This window comes from Hemiscyllium ocellatum, chromosome 15 (assembly GCF_020745735.1).
Source record: "Hemiscyllium ocellatum isolate sHemOce1 chromosome 15, sHemOce1.pat.X.cur, whole genome shotgun sequence".
Classification (NCBI taxonomy): Eukaryota; Metazoa; Chordata; class Chondrichthyes; order Orectolobiformes; family Hemiscylliidae; genus Hemiscyllium; species Hemiscyllium ocellatum.
The window spans coordinates 16221791-16243025 of record NC_083415.1 but is presented as its reverse complement, the minus strand read 5'-3'; the positions used below and the strand labels follow the sequence as shown (position 1 = coordinate 16243025).

At 39.6% G+C, this 21235-nt stretch overlaps 1 protein-coding gene across 2 annotated transcripts in view; it reads left to right on the top strand.

The window, feature by feature from the left end:
* The window catches only part of LOC132822707 (bactericidal permeability-increasing protein-like), a 39977-nt gene that overhangs the window by 3466 nt on the left and 15276 nt on the right, over positions 1–21235 (top strand). The window contains exons 3-12 of one of the 2 annotated variants that reach the window (XM_060835975.1): positions 1556–1630; positions 2789–2897; positions 3293–3421; positions 5838–5990; positions 10937–11000; positions 15623–15683; positions 15771–15862; positions 17053–17229; positions 18777–18836; positions 20788–20955. In XM_060835975.1, coding sequence (XP_060691958.1) covers positions 3294–3421; positions 5838–5990; positions 10937–11000; positions 15623–15683; positions 15771–15862; positions 17053–17229; positions 18777–18836; positions 20788–20955 — 903 coding nt within the window. In that variant the 5' untranslated portion in view covers positions 1556–1630; positions 2789–2897; position 3293. The remainder of the gene's footprint in view (positions 1–1555; positions 1631–2788; positions 2898–3292; positions 3422–5837; positions 5991–10936; positions 11001–15622; positions 15684–15770; positions 15863–17052; positions 17230–18776; positions 18837–20787; positions 20956–21235) is intronic. The other variant, XM_060835974.1, reaches the window with a different exon arrangement.

The window sequence follows — 21235 nt, the reverse complement described above, 5'->3', positions numbered from 1 at the left end:
TCCTCTAGGCCTTGTTGATAGTGGACATGCTTTCGGGAGTCAGGAAGTGAGTTACTTGCCGCAGTATTCCTAGGGTGTGTGTGTGTGTGTGTGTGTTGATGGTGAGGAACTTGGAGATTGTGGTGTTCCCATGTATCTGGTGTGTGGCTCAATGAGGAATGTGAAGTTGGTGGTTTATCCATGTAACCTCTGTGCTTAGTCGAATTGTGGGTTTGGCTGTCTAAGAATGCTTGATGAGCGTTCCAGTGCATTTTGTAGGTGACAAATACTGCTGCCAGTGTGTATTGGTGGGAGAGGGAGTGAATTTTGAGCATGTTAAATGGAGTTCAGTGATGATAATGTAATTGAATGTCATGAGATGATGGTTGGATTCTTTGTTAGTTGAAGATAATAATAAACTGACATAAGTGTTTCGAATGTCATTGCCTCTTATCAACCCAAGTCTGAATGTTTTCCGGTCTTGCTGAACATAAACTGCTTCAGTATCTGAGGAGTTAAAAATGCTGTTGAACATTATTTTATTAACAGTGAACATCCCTACCTCTGACCTTAAGACTGGGGGAAGATTGTAGATGAAGTAGTTCAAAATGGTTGGGTGTAGGTCACTATTCTGCAAAGATGTCCTCCAACAACCACAACCATTTTCATTCCTGAATTGTGGTTTCCAGAACTGAATGCAATACCCCAGTGAAAGTTAAACCAGTGCTTTGGACACAGCCAAATCTAGCTCTGAACAATCTTTATAAATATTTTAATTCTGTTGGGAGGCTGTTGTGTCCCATTATAAACTCGTGAATTTTATGGACATTCTAATAAATGCTTTTGACATTTATTTGCATCCTGGACACTTATCTTTCTCAAGTGAATTAATCAGGTTTCTCAATGGGCAATTTGTCTGCTTGCCAACTAGTTGTATCTTCAACATTGTCCAAAATAAAGTCATCCCAAATTGTCTCATGCAATTTCTTACCATTCAGATTACATGCATCTTTTTTATTGTTCATGCCAAAATGCACAATTCTATATTTTGCTACATTATAGTCCATTTGCCAGTTCTTTGCTGATTGATTTAACCAAAATATAACCCTCTGTCCTACTCACAACTTACTTAGCTATCTATTTTTGTGTCAACAGCAAACTTAGCTACTATACCTTTGATTCCTTCATCCAAGTCATTCATATAAGTTCAAGAAATTGAGTTCCCCTGAACCCTATGGTATTCCAGCTTCTGGAAAAAAACAGGAAATCTTGGAGACTTGCTGATTTTCACATCTAACTGAGCAAGTGTAGTTATAAGAAGTTGCTATCTTATTTGTACTCTAATAATAATGCATTGACAACCTCGTTATTTATATCACAAAATCTGGCCCATTTAGAAGTTCTGCTCATGTAATAGCAAAGTATGAAATATTATCCTTTTCACAAACTAATTTTGCCTTAATTCCACAAGAACAAAGTTGTTCCCACTCTTGTTAGGATTTTTGTATGAAAGGAAAGTTGTTCATTAAAACTTGGAAATATCCTGTTACCTAAAATATTATTTGTTTTCTGTAAGAACAAACAGGTTACCAAACTCTCTCAAAATATATTATGAAGATAGCCTAGACCCCAACATTTCATATTTTAAAAGGTAAGTGTGAGGCATTGTGTTGTGAATGCAATTCGATTGATCAAATTACCAGGCTTGAAGCAAAACACATTTTGTTCTTAAACACCAGTTAAAATACAGACAAAACAAGAATTTTTTTTAAAATCTTACTGTAACTCTAAATATTTAACAAGATAATATATATGTTAATTACTACTGATTAGCTGTTCCAAGATAGTACCATCCTAAAAACATATCCTTGGCAAAGGCAAATTCAGAAAAATAGATTGTCTCACATGCAACTCTCCAGTCCAGGAGGAAAGAACATTCAGAGAAAATTCAGAGAGAGAGAGAGAGAGAGATCTCAAGCATTTTTCTGCAGCAGAGAGATATGTAGCAGCTTCAGAACTCCAAAAGCTACTGAAAGCTAAACTAAACTCCTAGTTCTGTGGGAGCTTGATCCGTCATGTTACTTCTATTGTTCCAACTTTTAAGGCCTCGCAAGCTGTTTATTTTACTGGGCTTGGAACAGACCATTCTCACCTTGTTTCAACCTCTTTTCATAAAAGGACAAAATACACCTCTTAAAGTCATAGTTTCATCGATATATAGTGATTCTGAAGAAAATGATTGAAGCTTTTCACAGATTAAAATGATTCATATAGTTGGTAAATATTAAGAATGAAATTCAATGCATTTAAAAATACAATCTGATGTTACCCCTGAGTATATTGAGAAAGTTTATATTATTCTTAATATCTATATATTCCTATCATGAAGCTTAACCACTGTTCTGTCACTGTCATTGTATCAAAATATTAAATACCCTTCCCAAGAGCTTTCTGTGGATATATCTACACCACATGGACTGCAGTAGTTCCATGAAGCAACTCACCAACTTCTCAAGAGTAAGTAGAGATCAATAATAAACACTGACTTACCTAGTGATGCCAACAGCCATGAATTAAATTAAAAATGTGCAGACTTACAATTTCTGGTCAAGTTTCTGATCACTACAAATATCATTGAATGCCTTCCGGCTGATCTTATAGATGTGATGTCTGTGCTCATTCTCACCTTACCAAACAACTTTATGATGCTGGTCAAAGGGTTTATTTGAATATCTGGCAGATACCAAGAAATTTAATTTATAATGTTTGCTGTGTTTTATTTATTGTGCGCCTGCTTCAATATGACTAGCCAAGCAAATTGCTGTCACTGTTGCTGAGAAGAAGATTAAAGGATTTCAACCACCAGATTTAAGTGGGACGATCGACCTACTCGGGTGGATAGACTATCGTATCACAGGGTAAGTATGACAAGAGGGAAACGTAGTTTTTATTTTGTATCAATGGCTCTTACTGTATTACAGACTGCTGAGCTTCAATTCCTTTTGAAAGTGGCAAAGTGACTATAGTATCAGAAAATTTACAACCCATTCTGTCTATGTTGGATGAGTTACAACATTCTAGAGTAATTCCATCTTCCCACATTTGGTCCATAACCTTGCCCTCAGATCCAGTTCTGATGAAGGGTCACTCGACCTGAAATGTTAACTCTGATTTCGCTCCACAAATGCTACCAGACCTGCTGAGCTTTTCCAGCAATTTCTGTTTTTGTTTTGTATTCTATGGGGGCCACTTGGCCAATCTCATTCCAATCACTACAACAAGGTGGAAAGCTAATGCTCGTTTGTATTTGCAGGATGTACATTAAAAGTTTCGGATTGCCGAGTTCCAACATAGGATTCATCTCCAATTCTAGAGTGAAATTTTCAATGGATAATGTCTACATTGACATCGGTGGACAATGGCATGTGACATTTGGGCTGATGTAGGTTTTTATTTCGTGTTCCTTTATAGCCTGATGAAGATGTTAATGTGTAATGTTCTGTTAAATATCAAAAGCCCAGCTTCAAATGCTAAGCATGGTAGAAGATATTCAATCAAAATACAAAACGATAGCAACCTCTCTGACTGAGAAATGTATGAAAAATTAGCATGTTGGGGTTGCTACATACACTAACTCCATCTTCTTCACACGCAGTTGTTCGTGGCCTTAGCTTGACCTGTTTCCTCACTGAGACTCAGTTCTCATGTACCTGAGGAATACACGCATAACATGCACTCTCTGTCCCAAGTGAGGCAGATAGTGGTTGAGGAATGTAAGGGTGGGAGGCCATGCACCCCTTTCTCTGTCAATGCTTGACTTCATATTACAGTTGACGATGAGACTCATGGTGTACAGATCCCGAACGGGGATTCCTGTCCACTTTGAATGGTCTTGGAGCATGACCTCCCCTTGTCAAAACCATGCTGACTCAGCCCTATTTTATGATGCACTTCCAAGTATGCTGCAATTTCATCCTTAATAAAGGACTTGAAAACCCTCTGCTCCCTCCGTTGCTGTGATGAAGCTCCAAGTATAAAGCTTATTTCAGGAGTCTTATGGTTAGGCAATGCAGCCTGCCCAGCAGAACTGATTGAGTCTGATCTTGCATCGATGCTGGGAATGTTGGCCTTTATGGAAATACTGGCTTCAGCATGTCCATCCTGACAATGGATTTGCAGGGTCCGCCGAGGCAGCTCCAGTGCCATCACTCCAGGCGTTCAAGGGGCTGGCTGTACATATTACACATCTCTGAGCAATAAAAGGTGAGTATCACTGTAAACTCTGTAGACTTTGAGCTTGGTGCGGGGCGTGAAGTCTTCAAACACTCCCTTCCTCAGGTGGCCAAAGGCTGCACTGTCACTTTGAAAGTAATGTTGAACCTTGTTGCCAATATCTCCCGTTGTTGTCAGTAAGTTCCCAAGGTTTGGAAAGTGGTCCTCATTGTCTAAACGTTATCATGGATTTTCATATCTGGGGGTGGTGCGGTGTGGTGAGGCAGGGTCCAGTTGACAAAGAAGTTTAGCAAATGCCCCCCTGCTCTCATACCGTCTTAGTGAAGATGTTGATGTTAGCTTGAAGCTTGTTCTTCAATGCTGTGCGGATGCAAGCAAAGTCTGCATACTGTTGTTCAATAACAGCAGCATGATAACCTTGGAGCTGCCCTGCACATGAACAAATTCTTATTTGTGCTGTAGATTTGCTCCCATAATTCCCAATCAAAAACATTTCCTGCTGTGTACTTCTGTACATCCATTTTATCAAATAATATTTAAACAATTCCATAACTATAATACAACAAAATTTTAGGGGTTACCATTTTAGGGAATATTATCAAACTTGACAATTCCATCTACGAAAGAATTATATAATTGTGTGACATGTCAGCTGTGGCACAGTGGTACCACGCCTACCTCGGAATTAACAGGATGTCGCTTCAAGAGCACAGCATCTAGGTTGACATTCAGTCTGAGTTGCGAGAGGTTATTGTACTTCAGGGAACCAGCCACCTTTCGAATAAGTCTTTAAGACAAGGCCCCATCTGTCCTCTCTCAAGCACATGTTGCAAATTGTTTAATATCAGCATTGTCTTTCTCCCTCTTGGTTTATTTCCCTCCAATCATGCTTTAATCATCATTTTCAGCAAGGTCTCATGCCTTAGAATATGGTCAATCCAACCTTGCCACCTTCTGATGATCTTCCCTTCTCTGGACTCTGAGAATTTCTTGATTTCTCTCATGGTTTCTCCAACTGACCTGCTCCATCCTTCTCCAGAACCACAATCCACAATCTTCAATCCTTATTTTCTTTGAAGAGTTCACATTTCAGATCCAGACAATAAGATGCTCATCTTGATCATTCATATCTTGTTCCTTCCTATGCTAAGCAATTCTTTATGTTTTGGTGAATGCATTCTTTGCTGACTTGCTAAATTGGAAACCATAAGGATCCATTAAATGGGCTGTGGGGTAAGGAGACTGGACCAGTGATGAAAATGCTAAACAGAGAAAGGGTAGAATACGAGCCGGAAATGTGCTGCATTATAAATTATGAGAAAGCTTTTGACTGGATAAACTGGCAAACTGGTAAGCTTTAGAAAGAGCTTGAGGGGATCAAAGTTCACTTGAGCGATCGAAGAATTATTTAGTTTCATGCTTGGGGCAGACACTGTCACCAGCCACACAATATTGACCATTTTGTGAGATATTCATCTGTCTCTTTGCCAGATTTACTCTGTGTGGATGCTTTGTTTGGGCCACAAGGAACAGTTTAGATGAAGAACAATGGCACAAATGGGGTCAAATAATTCATCTGGGGCAAATGTATAAGCAATTGTTATATGTGCATTACCCTTCAATAGAAACGATGGTGGAACCTTCGAACTGAACATCAAAGATCTCTCAGCTGCATTCATTGTCAAGGTTTCACAGGATGGGCCTCGACCAGCACTGAGTTACAATGACTGTGACGCAAGTTTAAACAATTTCGACCTTCAGCTTCACGGAGGGGGCAGGTAGGTCTATTGAACAAAATGGAAAGTACATGCAATGCAAAACATCCAGGAAATGCATACTGTGAAATATACAAGGTAGGGCACCCAAGAATAAGAATTGTGAGATATCTATCACATCAAACATAGAAATTGCTGGAGAACCAAAGAGTCATACAGCACAGAAACAGGCCCTTCAGCCCAACTTGTCTATGCTGACCAGGTTTTCTAAACTGAACTATATCCATTTTCCTGTGTTTGGCTCAATTCCCTCTAAACCTTTCCCTCTATGTACTGTCTAAATGTCTTTTAAATGTTGTAATTGTTCCTTCCCTCATCACTTCCTCTGGAGCCCATTCATATACACACCACGCTTTGTGTGAAAATGTTGCCCTCCAGGTCCCTTTTAAATATTTCTCCTCTCACTTAAACCTATATCCTCTAATTTTGGACTCCCCCACCCTGAAAAAAAGACCTTGGCTATTCACCTTACCAATGCACCACATTATTTTATAAACCTCTATATAATCACTCCTCTATATCCAGCCTTTCCTTATAACTCAGACCTTTTGGTCTTGGTAAAATCTTTCTAAAACTTTTTTGCACTCCTTCCTGTTTAATAATATCCTTTAGCAGGGCAACCAGAATTGTACGCAGTACTCCAAATGTGGCCTTACCAACGTCATGTATAGCCACAATATAACATCCCAATGCCTGTGTTCAATGTTGTCTGAGTGATAAAGGCAAGCATGCCAAACACTTTCTTCACCACCTTATCTACCTGTGATGCCACTTTCAAGGAACAATGTCTCTGCACCCCTAGGTGTCTCTGTTCAACAACACTCCCAGGGCCTTACCATTAACTGTGTAAGTTCTGCCCTGGTTTGTCATACTAAAATGCAATACCTTGCACCGATCTAAATTAAACTCCATTTGTTACTTTTCGGTCCACGAGCCCAGTTGATCAAGATCACATTGTACTCTTACATAACCTTTTTCACTGTCCACTATACTGCCATATTTGGTGTCATTCGCAAACCTACTAATCATGCCTCCTATCTTCTCATCTAGACCACGTAGATAAATGATGAACAACAGTGGACCAAGTAGCAATCCTTCAGGCACACCATTGGTCACAGGCCTCCAGTCTGAACAACAACCCTCCACTACCACTCTCTGTTCCTTACTGTCAAGCCAATTGGCTAGCTCTCCCTGGATCCCATGTGATCTAACTCTACTAACCAGTCTACCATGCAGAATTTTGACAAAGGTCTTGCTAAAGTCCTTGTAGACGACATCTACTGCTCTGTCATCTACCTTCTTGGTCACCTCTTCATAAACCTCAATCAAGTTATTGAGACATGATTTCCCACTCACAAAGACATGCTGACTATCTATAATCAGCCCTTGCCTTTCTAAGTTCATGTAGATCCTGTCTGTCAGAATCCCCTCCAACAGCTTACCCAACATTGACATTAGACTCATTGGACTGTAGTTCCATGGCTTTTCCTTGCAGCCATTCTTAAATAAAGGCACAACATTAGCCACCCTCCTATCTTCTGACAGCTCATCCCATAGCTCTCATGATACAAGTATCTTTGCTTGGGGCCCCACACTTTCTTCCTTAGCATCCCACAGTGTCCTGGGATACACTTGATCAGGTCCTGGGGGTTTACCTAACTTTATGCATTTTATGACCTCCAGCACCTCCTCCTCTGTAATGTGGACTTTTTTCAAGACTTGACTACTTTCCTGAGTTCCCGAGCTTCCATGTCTTTCTCCACAGTAAGTACTGATGCAAAATATTTGTTTAGGATCTCAACCATCTCCTGTGGTTCCACACATAGATGGCCTCTTTAATCTTTTGGGAGCCCTTTTCTCTCCCTCGCTACTCTTTGTCCTTAACATACTTGTAGAATCTCTTTGGATGTTCCTTTACCCTATCGACCAAAGTTATCATATGTCCCCTTTTTGCACTCCTGATTTCCTGTTATGTGTACTCATTTACTCCCTATGGTTCTCAAGGGATTCACTTGATTTCAGCTGTCTATGCATCCTCCGTTTTCTTGACCAGTGCCTCAATACCTGTAGGAGAAAGTGAGGACTGCAGATGCTGAAGATCAGAGTCAAAAATTGTAGCTCTGCAAAAGCCCAGCCAGTCAGGCAGCATCCAAGGAGCAGGAGAGTTGACGTTTCGAGCATAAGCTCTTCATTAGGAATCTGTAGTTATTCGGTGTTCCCTACTCATGCCAGTCTTACCCTTCACGCTAACAGGAACATGCTGGCCCTGAACTCTCGTTATCTTGCTTTTGAAAGCCTCCCACTTGCCAGCTGTCCCTTTCCCAGCAAATAGCTTCTCCCAATGAAAGTTCCTGTCTGATACCAACAAAATTGGTGTTGCTTCACTTTAGAACTTTAACTTTCACTTTAGACCAGGCCTATCTTTTTCCATAACTATTTTAAAATGAACAGAATTACGGTCACCCAAAGTGCTCTCCCACTAACACCTCAGTCACTTGCCCTGCCTTATTTCCTAAGATGAGGTAGAGTTTTGCTCTTCGTTAGTGGGTCACAGGTCTGATAGCATCAGTGGAGAGAAATAAAGTCAGTGCTTCAAGTCTTGTATCACTCATCGTCAGAACTGACATCACATAAATTTTCATACAAAACTGGTTTCACATTGACAAGCGCTTCAGGTTTCTTCATAGTAAGGAGGGTACTTTGCACTTTCTATGGGAACAGCAAATGTGTTTGTCAATTGATTCTACATTATAAACCTCTTCTAAGTAATGGAAGAAAAATCAGGTAGCTTATTTAATGGGCACATGAATATTCTGTTGTTTAGAGAATGTAATTCAGAGCATTTGGGAAGCAAGATAGCTAAATGTGGAAAGTTAAAAATCACACAACACTATGTTATAGTCCAACAAGTTTATTTGAAAGCACTAGCCTTCAGAGCACTGCTCCTTCATCAAGCTTCTTCATCAGACAACCATCTGATAAAGGAGCAATGCTCTGAAGGCTAGTACTTCCAAATAAACCTATTGGATTATAACCTGGTGTCATGTGATTTTTAATTTTGTGCACCCCACTCCAACACTGGCATTTCCAATTCATAAATGTGGAAAAATAGTTAAGCTGCTTTTCTGTCCTGAATGTGTTGACTTACATTGTTACTTGGTCCTACAGTCACAGGCAGCCCTCCAATAGGACCTCACCCAAATAACGGAGATCAGTTTTATTCAACATCAACTATATGCACTTTCTTTCCCTTCCATTGCTCCTAGTCCAGTAACAAGTTGACAATTATAAAGCCACTGCTGCTTACCTTGGCTGAAGTCAGCTAAGTTATCTCCGGTCACACCTTTTTGTTTGCCTAAACAGCAATGCTGGGTGATGATCTGAGTGCTGTGAATTCTGAGGCCAATAACTCCACGCCTAGCTTCCCCAGTGGCTGTCTACCATCAACAAGGCACATGTCAGGGGCATGATGGAAAATGCTTCACTTGCTTGGATGCCCCATCAAAAAATCAAGAAGCTTTTCACCATCCAGGTCAAAACAACGCGCTAGATTGGCATACCATCCACTACCTTTCACATTCACTCCCTCCAGTGATGCACAGTGGGCGGCACGGTGGCACAGTGGTTAGCACTGCTGCCTCACAGCGCCTGTAGACCCGGGTTCAATTCCCGACTCAGGCGACTGACTGTGTGGAGTTTGCACGTTCTCCCCGTGTCTGCGTGGGTTTCCTCCGGGTGCTCCGGTTTCCTCCCACAGTCCAAAGATGTGCGGGTCAGGTGAATTGGCCAAGCTAAAATTGCCCATAGTGTTAGGTAAGGGGTAAATGTAGGGGTATGGGTGGGTTGCGCTTCGGCGGGTCGGTGTGGACTTGTTGGGCCGAAGGGCCTGTTTCCACACTGTAAGTCTAATCTAATCAGTGTGTACCAGCTACAGGATGCTCTGCAGCAACTCAAGATGGTTCATCTGACAGCACATTTCAAATGTCCCACTAGGACGAGAGCAGAAGATGTACTGGAGTAACACCACCTACAAGATCTCCTCCAAACCACATACCAATCTGACGTGAAAATATATCACCAATTCTTTTACTGTCATTTGGTAAAAATCTTAGAACTCCCTTCCTACAGCACTGTGTATGAATCTACACCTCATAGACTGCAGTGGTTCAAGAAGGCAGCTCCCCGCCTTCTCAATGCAACATAGAATGGGTGAACAAAGTTAAAAATCACACAACACCAAAATTCTGTGCCTTACAATTGTATACTCCACAACCACCTGATGAAGGAGCAACGCTCTGAAAGCTAGTGTTTCCAGTTAAACTTGTTGGACTATAACCTGGTGATGTATGATTTTTAACTTTGTACGCCCCCGTCCAACAGCGGCATCTCCAAATCATAGAACGGGTGACAAATGCTAATCTTGCCAGTGATGTTCAGATACCATAGGCAAATGTTTAAAGGGTGATGAAGGAAAAATTAGTAATTTTAAAACCAGTTTAATAACTACTGAGCATGGTGGCTCAGTGATTAGCACTGCTACCTCACAGCACCAGGGAACTGGGTGTAATTCTAGCCTTGGGTGACTGTCTGTGTGGAATTTGCACATTCTCCCTGGGTTTGTTCTGGTTTCCTCTCACAGTTCAAAGATGTGCAGGTTAGGTGGATTGCCACTGCTAAATTGCCCATAATGTTCAGGGATGTGTAGATTAGGTGGATTGGCCATGGGAAGTGCAAGGTTACAGGGATAGGGAAGGAAGGTGAGTCTGGGTGGTGTGCTCTTCGGAGAGTCCGTGTGGGATTGTTGTGTCAAATGGCCTATTTCCACTTTGTAGGGATTCTACTCCATAGTAAAGAAATCAAAAATATGGTTCCAATGTTAATCACTTTTAGAAGCAAGTAATGGATTAGGAGTGAAAAAAGATTCTGACAGTGTTTTATCTTTTTAAAAGCTGGTTTTACGACATGTTCCTATCTCAAATGAAAAATAAAATCAAAGAAATTGCTCCTCAGAAGGTAAGCTGACATTTTATTTTCTCTCTAGGTTCAATGCCATAATCAACTGTAAAGCTAAATATTCTTGTAAAATTCATGAAAAAGTAATAATTATTCATAAAGTTATGTGTGCAACAAAGAGATGGATATAATTGCACTAGTGTAGGGGTTCATTAAGGCCAGAGGTTTTCATATTATCTGAGTTTAAATACTTGGAAATGATTGATATTACAAATCTGTTAGCAATATAGATATGAGTGGGCTTGAATAAGGAGCACAAGGCAAATATTAGTGAGGCAAATGTTGATAATGCAGACCTTTTTAATTTGTTCCTACATCATGGCATTGGCGCGACAGTATTTGTTGACCTAAAGTCCTTGGCAGTTGCCACCCTTCTAGAGTCGCATTTAACCAGATTTCATAGGACATTAGTGTATCAGGGATTTTTACAACAAGCCAACTGCTTTTCAAATGACCATTATCTAGTGGTAGCCCACAGATCATTAGGTGTCACTCTGGTGGATGAGATCTGAATAGTAGAAATGAAACCTATGGAATCACCGGAAGAAAACTAATCACCGATAATTCCTACAGACAACCTATAAGAAGGGGATTGAGATCTATTCACGTGAATGAATGAATGATTGGTAGATAGGTAGATAGTCCTCAGTAAAAATAAGAGAAACTACCTTGGGAATTAGTAGCCCATTTTAGAGCATACTTGATGATCTTTTGCAATAAAGTCAATGGAAAAGGAATTTGGGTGCAGCATAGAACAGATTGTTTTATGATCTATAAGAACTGCATAGAATGTACCAGTGAAGACCAATTCACCTCCTTGTTCTTGCCTCACTGGAATTTCTTGTCTCACTGAAATTTCCTGTCTCCTCAAGCCAACTCGAATGATTCAGTTCAGCTCCCCTGCTTTGGCAATTGATGATCAGAAGGAAGGATGTAGGGTGTAAAGATAAAAAGTAGTGCAATTCAAACTGTGCAATCTGAGTAATAATTGTAGAAACTGGAAATGACATTCAGAAGAAAATGCAAGTGTATATACATTTTCTGTATACATTCTGTTGTATATGGGTCTGATGGAATTGAGAGCTGAGACAGCAAAATAAGCAAGACCTCTATGATGATGTCACAGTCCATTGGAAAGAAAGTAGACAGAAAGAGAGACAGTGAAGAGATGTGCAAGTACTTGTATACAATGCAGTAACTCAATAAACATTTTATTGTTAAATTTATTAGAGTCCTAAGGTCTCTACAAGCTAGATGAAAGGATTGGATATCCCCCATCTGCCACACATCGCTGCAGGCAGACAGCAATGTCATAGTATAAGGGATAGATAGGAGGTAACTAGTAACAGTAAGATCCAGAAAAAAAAACCACAAAACCTGCTTTCATAAAGGTCAAAACTAGGCTGAAGGGAATGGTGCTAGAAAGCTTAACAACTCCAGGGCACAGCAGCAGGAAAGGTGGAGTTACACAGAGTAAGACAACCGACAACAGAAGAATGCAAGCAACATTGCAAAGCTGTTGTCTGTACAAACACTCTTGATTCCAGATGCGAGCTGGTGAGCCAGATAGAAGTTGAGGTGAGAAATCTTCTAGGAAGCTTAGAAAAATCTAGTAAAGGCTTAGAAATAATCAGACTGCATGAGCAAACCTGATAAAAACTTCAGCCACTTCAATTCAGAACAAGTGACAGCAAAGGAAGGTCAAAATGACAGCGTTGAGGGAAGTAAGACAGAGGATTTTAGTAGTTTTCAAAATTTAATGAAATATTTCTTGTGTAGCAGAGAGATGCTTTGAGGATAATAAAGACCACTGTGCATGCCATTACTCCAAAGGAAGCAGGAAAAGACATAATTGCCACAAGCTAATTTAATACAGAGGAAAATAATACCTAGTAAGCATAGAAAGGCATAGCATCTGAATTTTCATTCCTAGGAAAACTTAATCACAAGAAAAGTCTGAATATGGAGATTTGATCACAGTTGGTTTTATAGGATAAATTTCAGACCACAGAAGACTGCACCTTTAAGATAGTTGTAAGGATATCCATCTCACCTTCAGTCACTCTCTGTATTCACTCCATTGCACAAAATCAGTGAGCTATGTGTATATGACATAAAGTAACATGGGTAAGCACAGTGATATTGTAGCTGTGTAAATAATTAGCGCTTTAAAAAAATATTCAAGAAACCTGACAAAATAAAAAACCCAATCTTTATAGCATTTCTTGCATAGGTGAACACCTAGAAAACCACAAAGCACCTCAGAGACTACATCACGGTAGTTGTTACTGATGGCACTTGGACAGATTTGTTACAGATAAAGTTTAAGAAAGTAATATTTGCAGTCTTTAAAATGTTTGCATAATCATGTACAAACTATAACACCTGACTGTGTCACTATATTTATGAAAAGATAGAAACCTATTGGAAATGACTGAATTAAACATAAATGGCCCTAGAAGGATAAAGTTCTGACTGCAATCTCATGGTATGGCCCCTCATCCACCAGATAACCAAACATGGAGAAAGAGGTGACAATAACTCCCCTTGACAACAGGGCAGCAGTTAACCAAGTGTTATATCAAGGAACCCCAGAAAAAACTGGAGTGAATGGAAATGAGGAAGGAAGCTTTCTGCTGGTTGGAGTCATACCTAAAACAAAGAAAGACAATTGTGGTTGATCTCAGCTCAAGGACATCTCCACAGGGTAGCATCTTATGCCCAATCATCTTCAATTGCTTCAGCAATGACCTTCCCTCATCATAAGATCAAAAATGGGGACGTTGGCTGATGACTGCATAATATTCAATGCCATTCACAACTCCTCAGATTCTGAAGCAGTTCATGGCCAAAAGCAACAAGAATTGAACAATATTCACATTTGGACTAATAAGTGGCAAATAATATTCACACCACATAAGTGCCAGGCAATGACAGTCTCCCACAGGAGAGAATCTAATCATCGTCCCTTGATAATCAATGCCATTACCATCACTGAATCCCCCACTGTCAATATCCTGGTGGCTACCATTGACCAGAAACTGAACTGGACTAATCATATAATTACTTTGGCTAAAAGAGCAGATCAGAGGTGAGGAATCCTACCAAACATCACCTCTTGACTCCCCAAATTCTGCCTATCAACAAGGCTCAAGTCAGAAGTGTGACGGAATACTGTCCACTTGTTTAGATGAACGCAGCTCCAACAACACTCAAGAGTATTTATCAAGAAGCTTGACACCATCCATACAAAACAGCCCACTTAATTGATACCATATCTGCAAACATCAACTCCCTCCAACATTACACCTAGTAGTGGTACTACAGAAATTCACCAAAGATCTTTAGATAGCACATTTCAAACACACACCACTTTTATCTGGATGAACAAGGGCAACAGATACATCACCATCTGCAAGTTTTCCTCCCAGCCTTGTACCATTCAGACCTGCATATAAATCACTGTTCTTTCACTGTCACTGGATCAAAATCCTGGAATTCACTCCCTAGCATCATTGGGGGTTCATCTCCAGCACATGAGCTGATTCAAGAAAGCAACTCACCAACACCTTCTCAAGGACAATTAAGAATGAGCAACAAATGTTGGATTGCTCCCCATAGTTTTCTGAACTTAAATATAGGTTGTTCTGCTGTAACACGCATTTGGTTAACACAGATTCTCTGTAACATGATTGACAAATTCGGGACACTGGTTCTAAAGTGCGAACTTCTAAAATGTATGCTGGCTGTAACACAATTACGTCACCAACATTTTAAGCACTGTACCTAAAGCACATTTTTTTCTATAATGCACAATTGCACAGAAACATAACCATCACGTTATACAACTACATGTCGAAAATCATGTTGGCAACAGAAACTTATTTTTATATTATGTATCTAGTGTATTAGAATATCCCAAGGAATATACTTAGACACACATTGCCAATTACCAAGGAAGCCAAGAATATATAGGTGATGAAATGTTCAGTCAGATAGGTAACTGCTAAATCTTGCTTTTAAAGAATTAGAGAAATGGAGAGGAGAAGAAGCTTTGAAAGTAATTGCACAACCAAGGGATAAAGACATGGCATCCAGAATAAAATAGGGGATGGAGGACAGATTTGAAGGAATGTAAGATTTTGGAATGTTGTGGAGCTTTAGGAGGTTACACGAATAGGGAAGAAATGAGAGCACAGGGATTTGAACACAACAATTTTAAGATTGTCACTTTGGTAGATCAGGAGTCAATGTAGATCAATAAGCTCAGAGGTGGAAGGTGAACAGAATGTGGGTATGGGACAAAATACAGTGAGCACAAACATGGTTTTCTATGATGGAAGTGGGCATTCGCAAATATTGCTCAGATTATTGAGTTGTGAAGAGATGCTAAGAGAAGAGGAACTCAAACTTATATTTGGGCTCAAGGACATTGATAGTTTTCTTCTTCCACACTTTCTTTTAAACAAGAAAACCATTGCAGAGTGAGATGACATAAAATTTGAAAGCTGCAAGTGATAATCTAAAGTTATTTTGAAAAGTAATGCCAGAAGGAATGTCAATTAATTTATCCATGCATTTTTCTCCTTATGATCCTGACGACTTGTTGAATTTATTTGCAGCTATGCTCTGAGTTTGGAAATACAATTGGAAAGCTCGAAACCTTCATCCAGAGGCTGAATAGTGAGTACATTCAAAGGATGATCAGCAGATTGTGTGCAGATTACTGTACCTCCATAGGTTTTACATTTATACTATTTTGTTTCTCAGTTTCACGGCAGTTGGATAAGTATGTGGAACTTGACTATTCTTTAGTTGGAGAACCAGAAGTTACAAGTAACTCCATTGTTCTTCCCATTAAGGTAGGCTGCCACTTGTGATAGAAGTCTAAACAGTAAAACCGTGATTCATTGAGCAAGAAGTCATTTTCCTGTCTCTGCTTCAGTTCCCCAGAACTTACATTTCCAAACATAATGGTGTTTATTTTACAATGTGCCTTTCTGTCAAACTTTTAAATCATCTAAATTGCTTTAATTAAGTTAACTCCAGAGGCTTAACCTGTCCAAAATCAAATTCTCCTTTACATACTGTTTAATCTTCTTCTTTGAGCAGTTGTCAACATGCAAATAAAATGGAAACAAGCAGCCCTACTTAAAGTTTAACACATCAGTTATTTCGGAAAATATTCTCTCATTCCAAAAATAGCAGAAAATCTCTGTCCTGCAGAATGTCTCTCCATCCATCTTGTGACTATTGGTTCTAAATAGTGCAAGATGGCTGTTCTCCATGAATGAGGAATATTAAGCTGTTGTATTAGTGACCCCCATCTCCTTTCTTCCATTCTATCTCTTCCACCCCTCATCTTAATCATCTTCACTCCCCCTCCTCCACTTTGTCTTCCATCCTTGCCCTCTCTCCATCTTCTTCCACTTCCCTTTCAACCCAACTTCTCTTTGATCTGTTACAGGCCCACGTAACTTTATTGTTTTCATCCTTCTCTCCAAGTCCCAATCCATTTATTTCACCCACTTACCCTTCGCCCTCATCTCTAAGCTAACTTAACATGAAAACTAAACTCATAAAATCTCCTCATGAGTATGATTTCTGTGGTTGACTTCTGCTGAAACTAGCTATTCACAAAACTGTCAGGTTCCTGTATATGCTGTAGTTAATTCAACTGCACCTAAAGCTTAGAAAATGTGTGGTGAACTTCCTCTATATGTGATTTTCCAAAACACACATGAATGTTCTCAATTTCTCCCTTGCCACAGGATATGTATGCAACAGCCTCTTTGTGAACCCTGCTGGTATTTTTTATTGAGTTAGTACAGCCACCTGTCCAGCAAAATATCAATATGTATTTCTATAAATTACATTGAATAATATGAAATCACTCTATGTTAGCTTGTAAAATATTTTGCGTGTAAAGTTACAACCACCACCATCTTTGTGGATTCAGTTATTTGGTCCCTGCTATCCTGCTGACTTCTGTTATTGAGTTCATGATCAATCAGTTCTGATATTACTGGGGATCTTCTGTGATGTCCTTTAGGGTGAATTATATGACGTTCAAGACCATGTGGAGTCCCCATTTACTGCACAATCATTTAAGCTTCCAAATACCACCGATCACATGCTGGCCCTTGGTCTGTCAGAGTACTTTGTTAACTCGGGAGGATTTGCATATTTTTCAGCTGGAGCCTTGCATTTCAACATCACAGATGATATGGTAAGTGAGTTCTTCTTTTAAAGCACAGTGATTAGAAATGAAACTGACAGTGACTAATATCAATCCTGCCCCCCCACGCATGAGGAAGTAGAAGATACTGTTCCTCACCTTGTCCTGATAATTGAGCTGTGCTGACCACTTTTTGATGCAATTTGCCAATTCTTGACAAAGCTGTTAGTTGGAATTATCTGCTGTTTTTTCAGTGCACTGGCTGCAGGGTCCTCAAGCAGGAAATTAGGTGCTTATTGTTCCAGCTTGTGCTGAACTTCGCTAGAGACAGATGTTGGCCAGGGAACATGGTGGTATGCTGAAGTGGCCAGAAACTGGAAGCTCAGGGTCTTTTTTTGTAGGCAGAATATGTAGACCAGTCTGTGAAGCAGTCACTCAGTCTGCGCTTCTTTTTCATCATGTACAGGAAACCACATTGTGAGCAGCAAATGCAATAGACTAGTTTGAGTGAAGTACAGGTAAATTGCTGCTTCACCTGGAAAGTGTGTTTGGGGCCTTGGGCTGACAAGTGGCAAGTAACATTCACACCACACAAATGCCAGGCAATGACCATCTCCAATTAGAGACACGAGAAACACTGTCCTTGACATTCAACCATATTACCAACACTGATTCCCCTACTATCAACATACGTGGGGTTACCATTCAGCAGAAACTCATCTGGATTTGCCACATAACATAGGACTGACAACATCAGGTCAGAGGCTCGGAATACTGCGGTGAATAACTTACCTCCTGACACCCCAATCCTGCTCGTCATCTACTAGACGTAAGTCAGGAATGTGATGGAATACTCCCCATTTGCCTGGATGAGTGCAGCTCAAACAAAACTCAAAATGTTTCACACTATCAAGGACAAAGCAGTCCACTAGATTGACACCGCACCGATAAGCATCCATTCTCTCCTCCTTTGACACTCAGTAGCAGCAGTGTGTACTATCTGTAAAATACTCTGCAGAATTTCACCAAGGATCTTTAGATAGCACCTTCCAAACCCACAACCACTTTAAATCTAGAAGGACAAGGGCAGCAGATACATGGGAACACCACCTGTAAGTTCCCTGCCAAGCCACTCTCACCATCCTGATTTGGAAATATATTGTCGTTCCTTCAGTGATGCTAGGTTAAAATCCTAGAATTCCCTCCCTAAGGGCATTGTGGGTCAGCTTACTGTATGTGGACTGCAGTGGTTCAAGAAGACAGCTCACTACCACCTTCTCAAAGGCAACTACGCACAGGCAATAAGTGCTGACCTGCCAACAATGCCCACAAATGAATAAAAAAAAGAATCTAGTGTAAGACTTGAAGTGACACATTAATCTACTACATGTGAATAACATACAAGAATACCTTGATGCTGAGTCGTTTCATTTGCCATTCACTTATTGTTAACATGGCATTTCATCCATCATATTAGCTGTTTGGAAACTGTTGGGGTAAGAATCTCAACTCATTTGCATAGCAGCAAGATTTCCTCATCAATTCTCAGGCACTAGCCATACTTCATCTGGGTCTTATATTTTTTCATCTTATTTCAGATTCCAAAGGACATCCCAATTCGACTCAACACATCCATCCTGAAACCTTTGATGCCTAAGGTATTAATTATCATTTTGATTTCCAGTAATGTGAGATATTTGGATTGGTATCACCCGATTCAGGTGCTTTCACCATATATTAACAGTTTTTCCATGTAGGAATATTTTTATCAACTAAATATATTCAATATTGTGTTGTCTAATTACTTACGCACTCCAAACATTTTCCCATTTTTTTTCAAGTTAATTCTTTCAATTTTGTCCCATATACCTCTTTTAAACCTAAAAAATGGACAAAGTTTGGCAACCTACCAAAATAAACATAAGCATGGTTGCTTTTAAATGTCTTTCTCCATGTTCGGGTTTGCAACATAGTATTTTCATTGGTGTACAGACCCTAAAATATTTTATATTAAATTATATTTTTGTGAAATTTGGAACATCTGTCATTCACTGTTAATCTGAAATCCATTGAATTACACTTAGCTTTGCCAGAAAACAACCCGTCAGGATTTCAGAAAAATAACTTTGTAAAGATTGCTATAAATGAGCATTAAATATCAATAACCTTTCAAAACGATGGTGGCAGCTTGGCTGACTTTATGTCAGTCTTGCACATAAGTCAGATATTAAGTGACTTGATCCAACTTAAAATTAAATAATATAATTTGGTGGGGGAATATGGTATCAGTTGAGGTACAATCATTTGGCTGGGACTGTGGCTCTTGACGATGGCTTAAGTGGTCATTAAGGAATTCTCCTCAAGGTGTTCAAGAGCAAGGTGTTCTGGCCAGCATTATAACCTCAACTAATACCACCCAAAATAAATTAACTGGCCATTCATTCCCTCCCTAAGGGCATTGTGGGTCAGCTTACTGCATGTGGACTGCAGTGGTTCAAGAAGGCAGCTCACTACCACCTTCTCAAAGGCAACTAGGCACAGGCAATAAGTGCTGACCTGCCAACAATGCCCACAAATGAATAAAAAAAGGAATCTAGTGTAAGACTTGATGAAGTGACACATTAATCTAGTACATGGTTAATTTCATTTCCTGGTTAATAGTGGGAACTTGCTGTGTCCAATTTTCAAATCTGTCACTTGAGCTGATACGGTATCAAGAGAACGTTGATGGATATTTTAGGTTTGAACATGCCCAGTTCTATGGGAGCCAAAGCTGAGTCAAGATAAATTTGGAAATAATGTTAAAGGATGGATGGATTGCTCCACCAAGCCCTGCAAAAATTATCTGGACGACTGACACTGGTTGGACTTCCACTCTTCATGATTAGGAAGCCCTCAACTTCCCCTGCCTCATTAAGCCAGTGATCTGCATTGGACACTCATTTAATAATCTGCAGCTCATTGGCCTCACATAAACAAAGTAGGTTCATCCAATTCATGGCCATCCTTTCACTGTGGGCACATGTGATCAGTCATTATGCACTGCTATTTCATCACGTAAAATCTGATACTGCTGGATGCTTCAATGTCCACCCACTTAGCAGCAATGATTGTATTTAATTTGTGACACACTTTGGAATAACGTTGAGAACTATACGATTCTAGGTAAATCTTACCTTCTTTCTTTCCTGCTTTGGAAGGAGCAAGGTTAAATCCTTGAGGTTGACTTATTGACTGTTTTAATAAATTGTTGTAGCTTAGATATGATTTGCTTTTCCATAGATATGCATAACAGAAATCATTTCAAAGACAATAATATCGTTAACTGTATATATTTTATGGCTATATTATTCTAATAGATCAATCACTGATAGAAAAAGAGACCATTACTAATAATTCATTATTTTAGACAAACAGATCTGTATATTTTACACAAAAGTACAATACTGTAGCCTTGATATGCAGACAGTTCAAATTGTCTGAAAAATATATAAAAAGGAAGAAAATGCCTTGTTGTTCTTTCATGTTTTCTTTTGAGATGCTGGATAAATGGATATTTCAACAACTTTTTCTTGTTAACCCATCATGAAATGATTTGCCTTCTTCCAGGTTGCAGCACAGTACCCCAATATGTTGATGAAAATTGTGATGAGTGCTTCAAAGCAACCAGTTGTAAGGCTTGTTCCAGGAAAGCTCACTGCTGATGCATTTACTGCGGCAGAAGTATTCGCAATCCTTCCAAACAAGTCCTTAGCAGAACTATTTGTGCTGGGTGTTGTAAGTATTCTTGTTTGCAGTTAAATTCTCCATTAAAAGAACAGTAAATGGCAGAGAAGAGGCTAAGGCTGAAGGTACAAGTAGAGTGATAGCATATTTTTCATGGAGGTCCATGTGTGTCTTACATTTCTGATTTGGACCTCCTTTGAAATACATGGCCAATGTATTTTAGTTTTCTTGTAGTTTTGGGATTTAATGTTTAAATTAAAAGATCTTCTTTTATTTCAACTGCCAAAATAATTTTAGTCCAGAACTGACTGCTCTATTGTTTCAAGCGAAT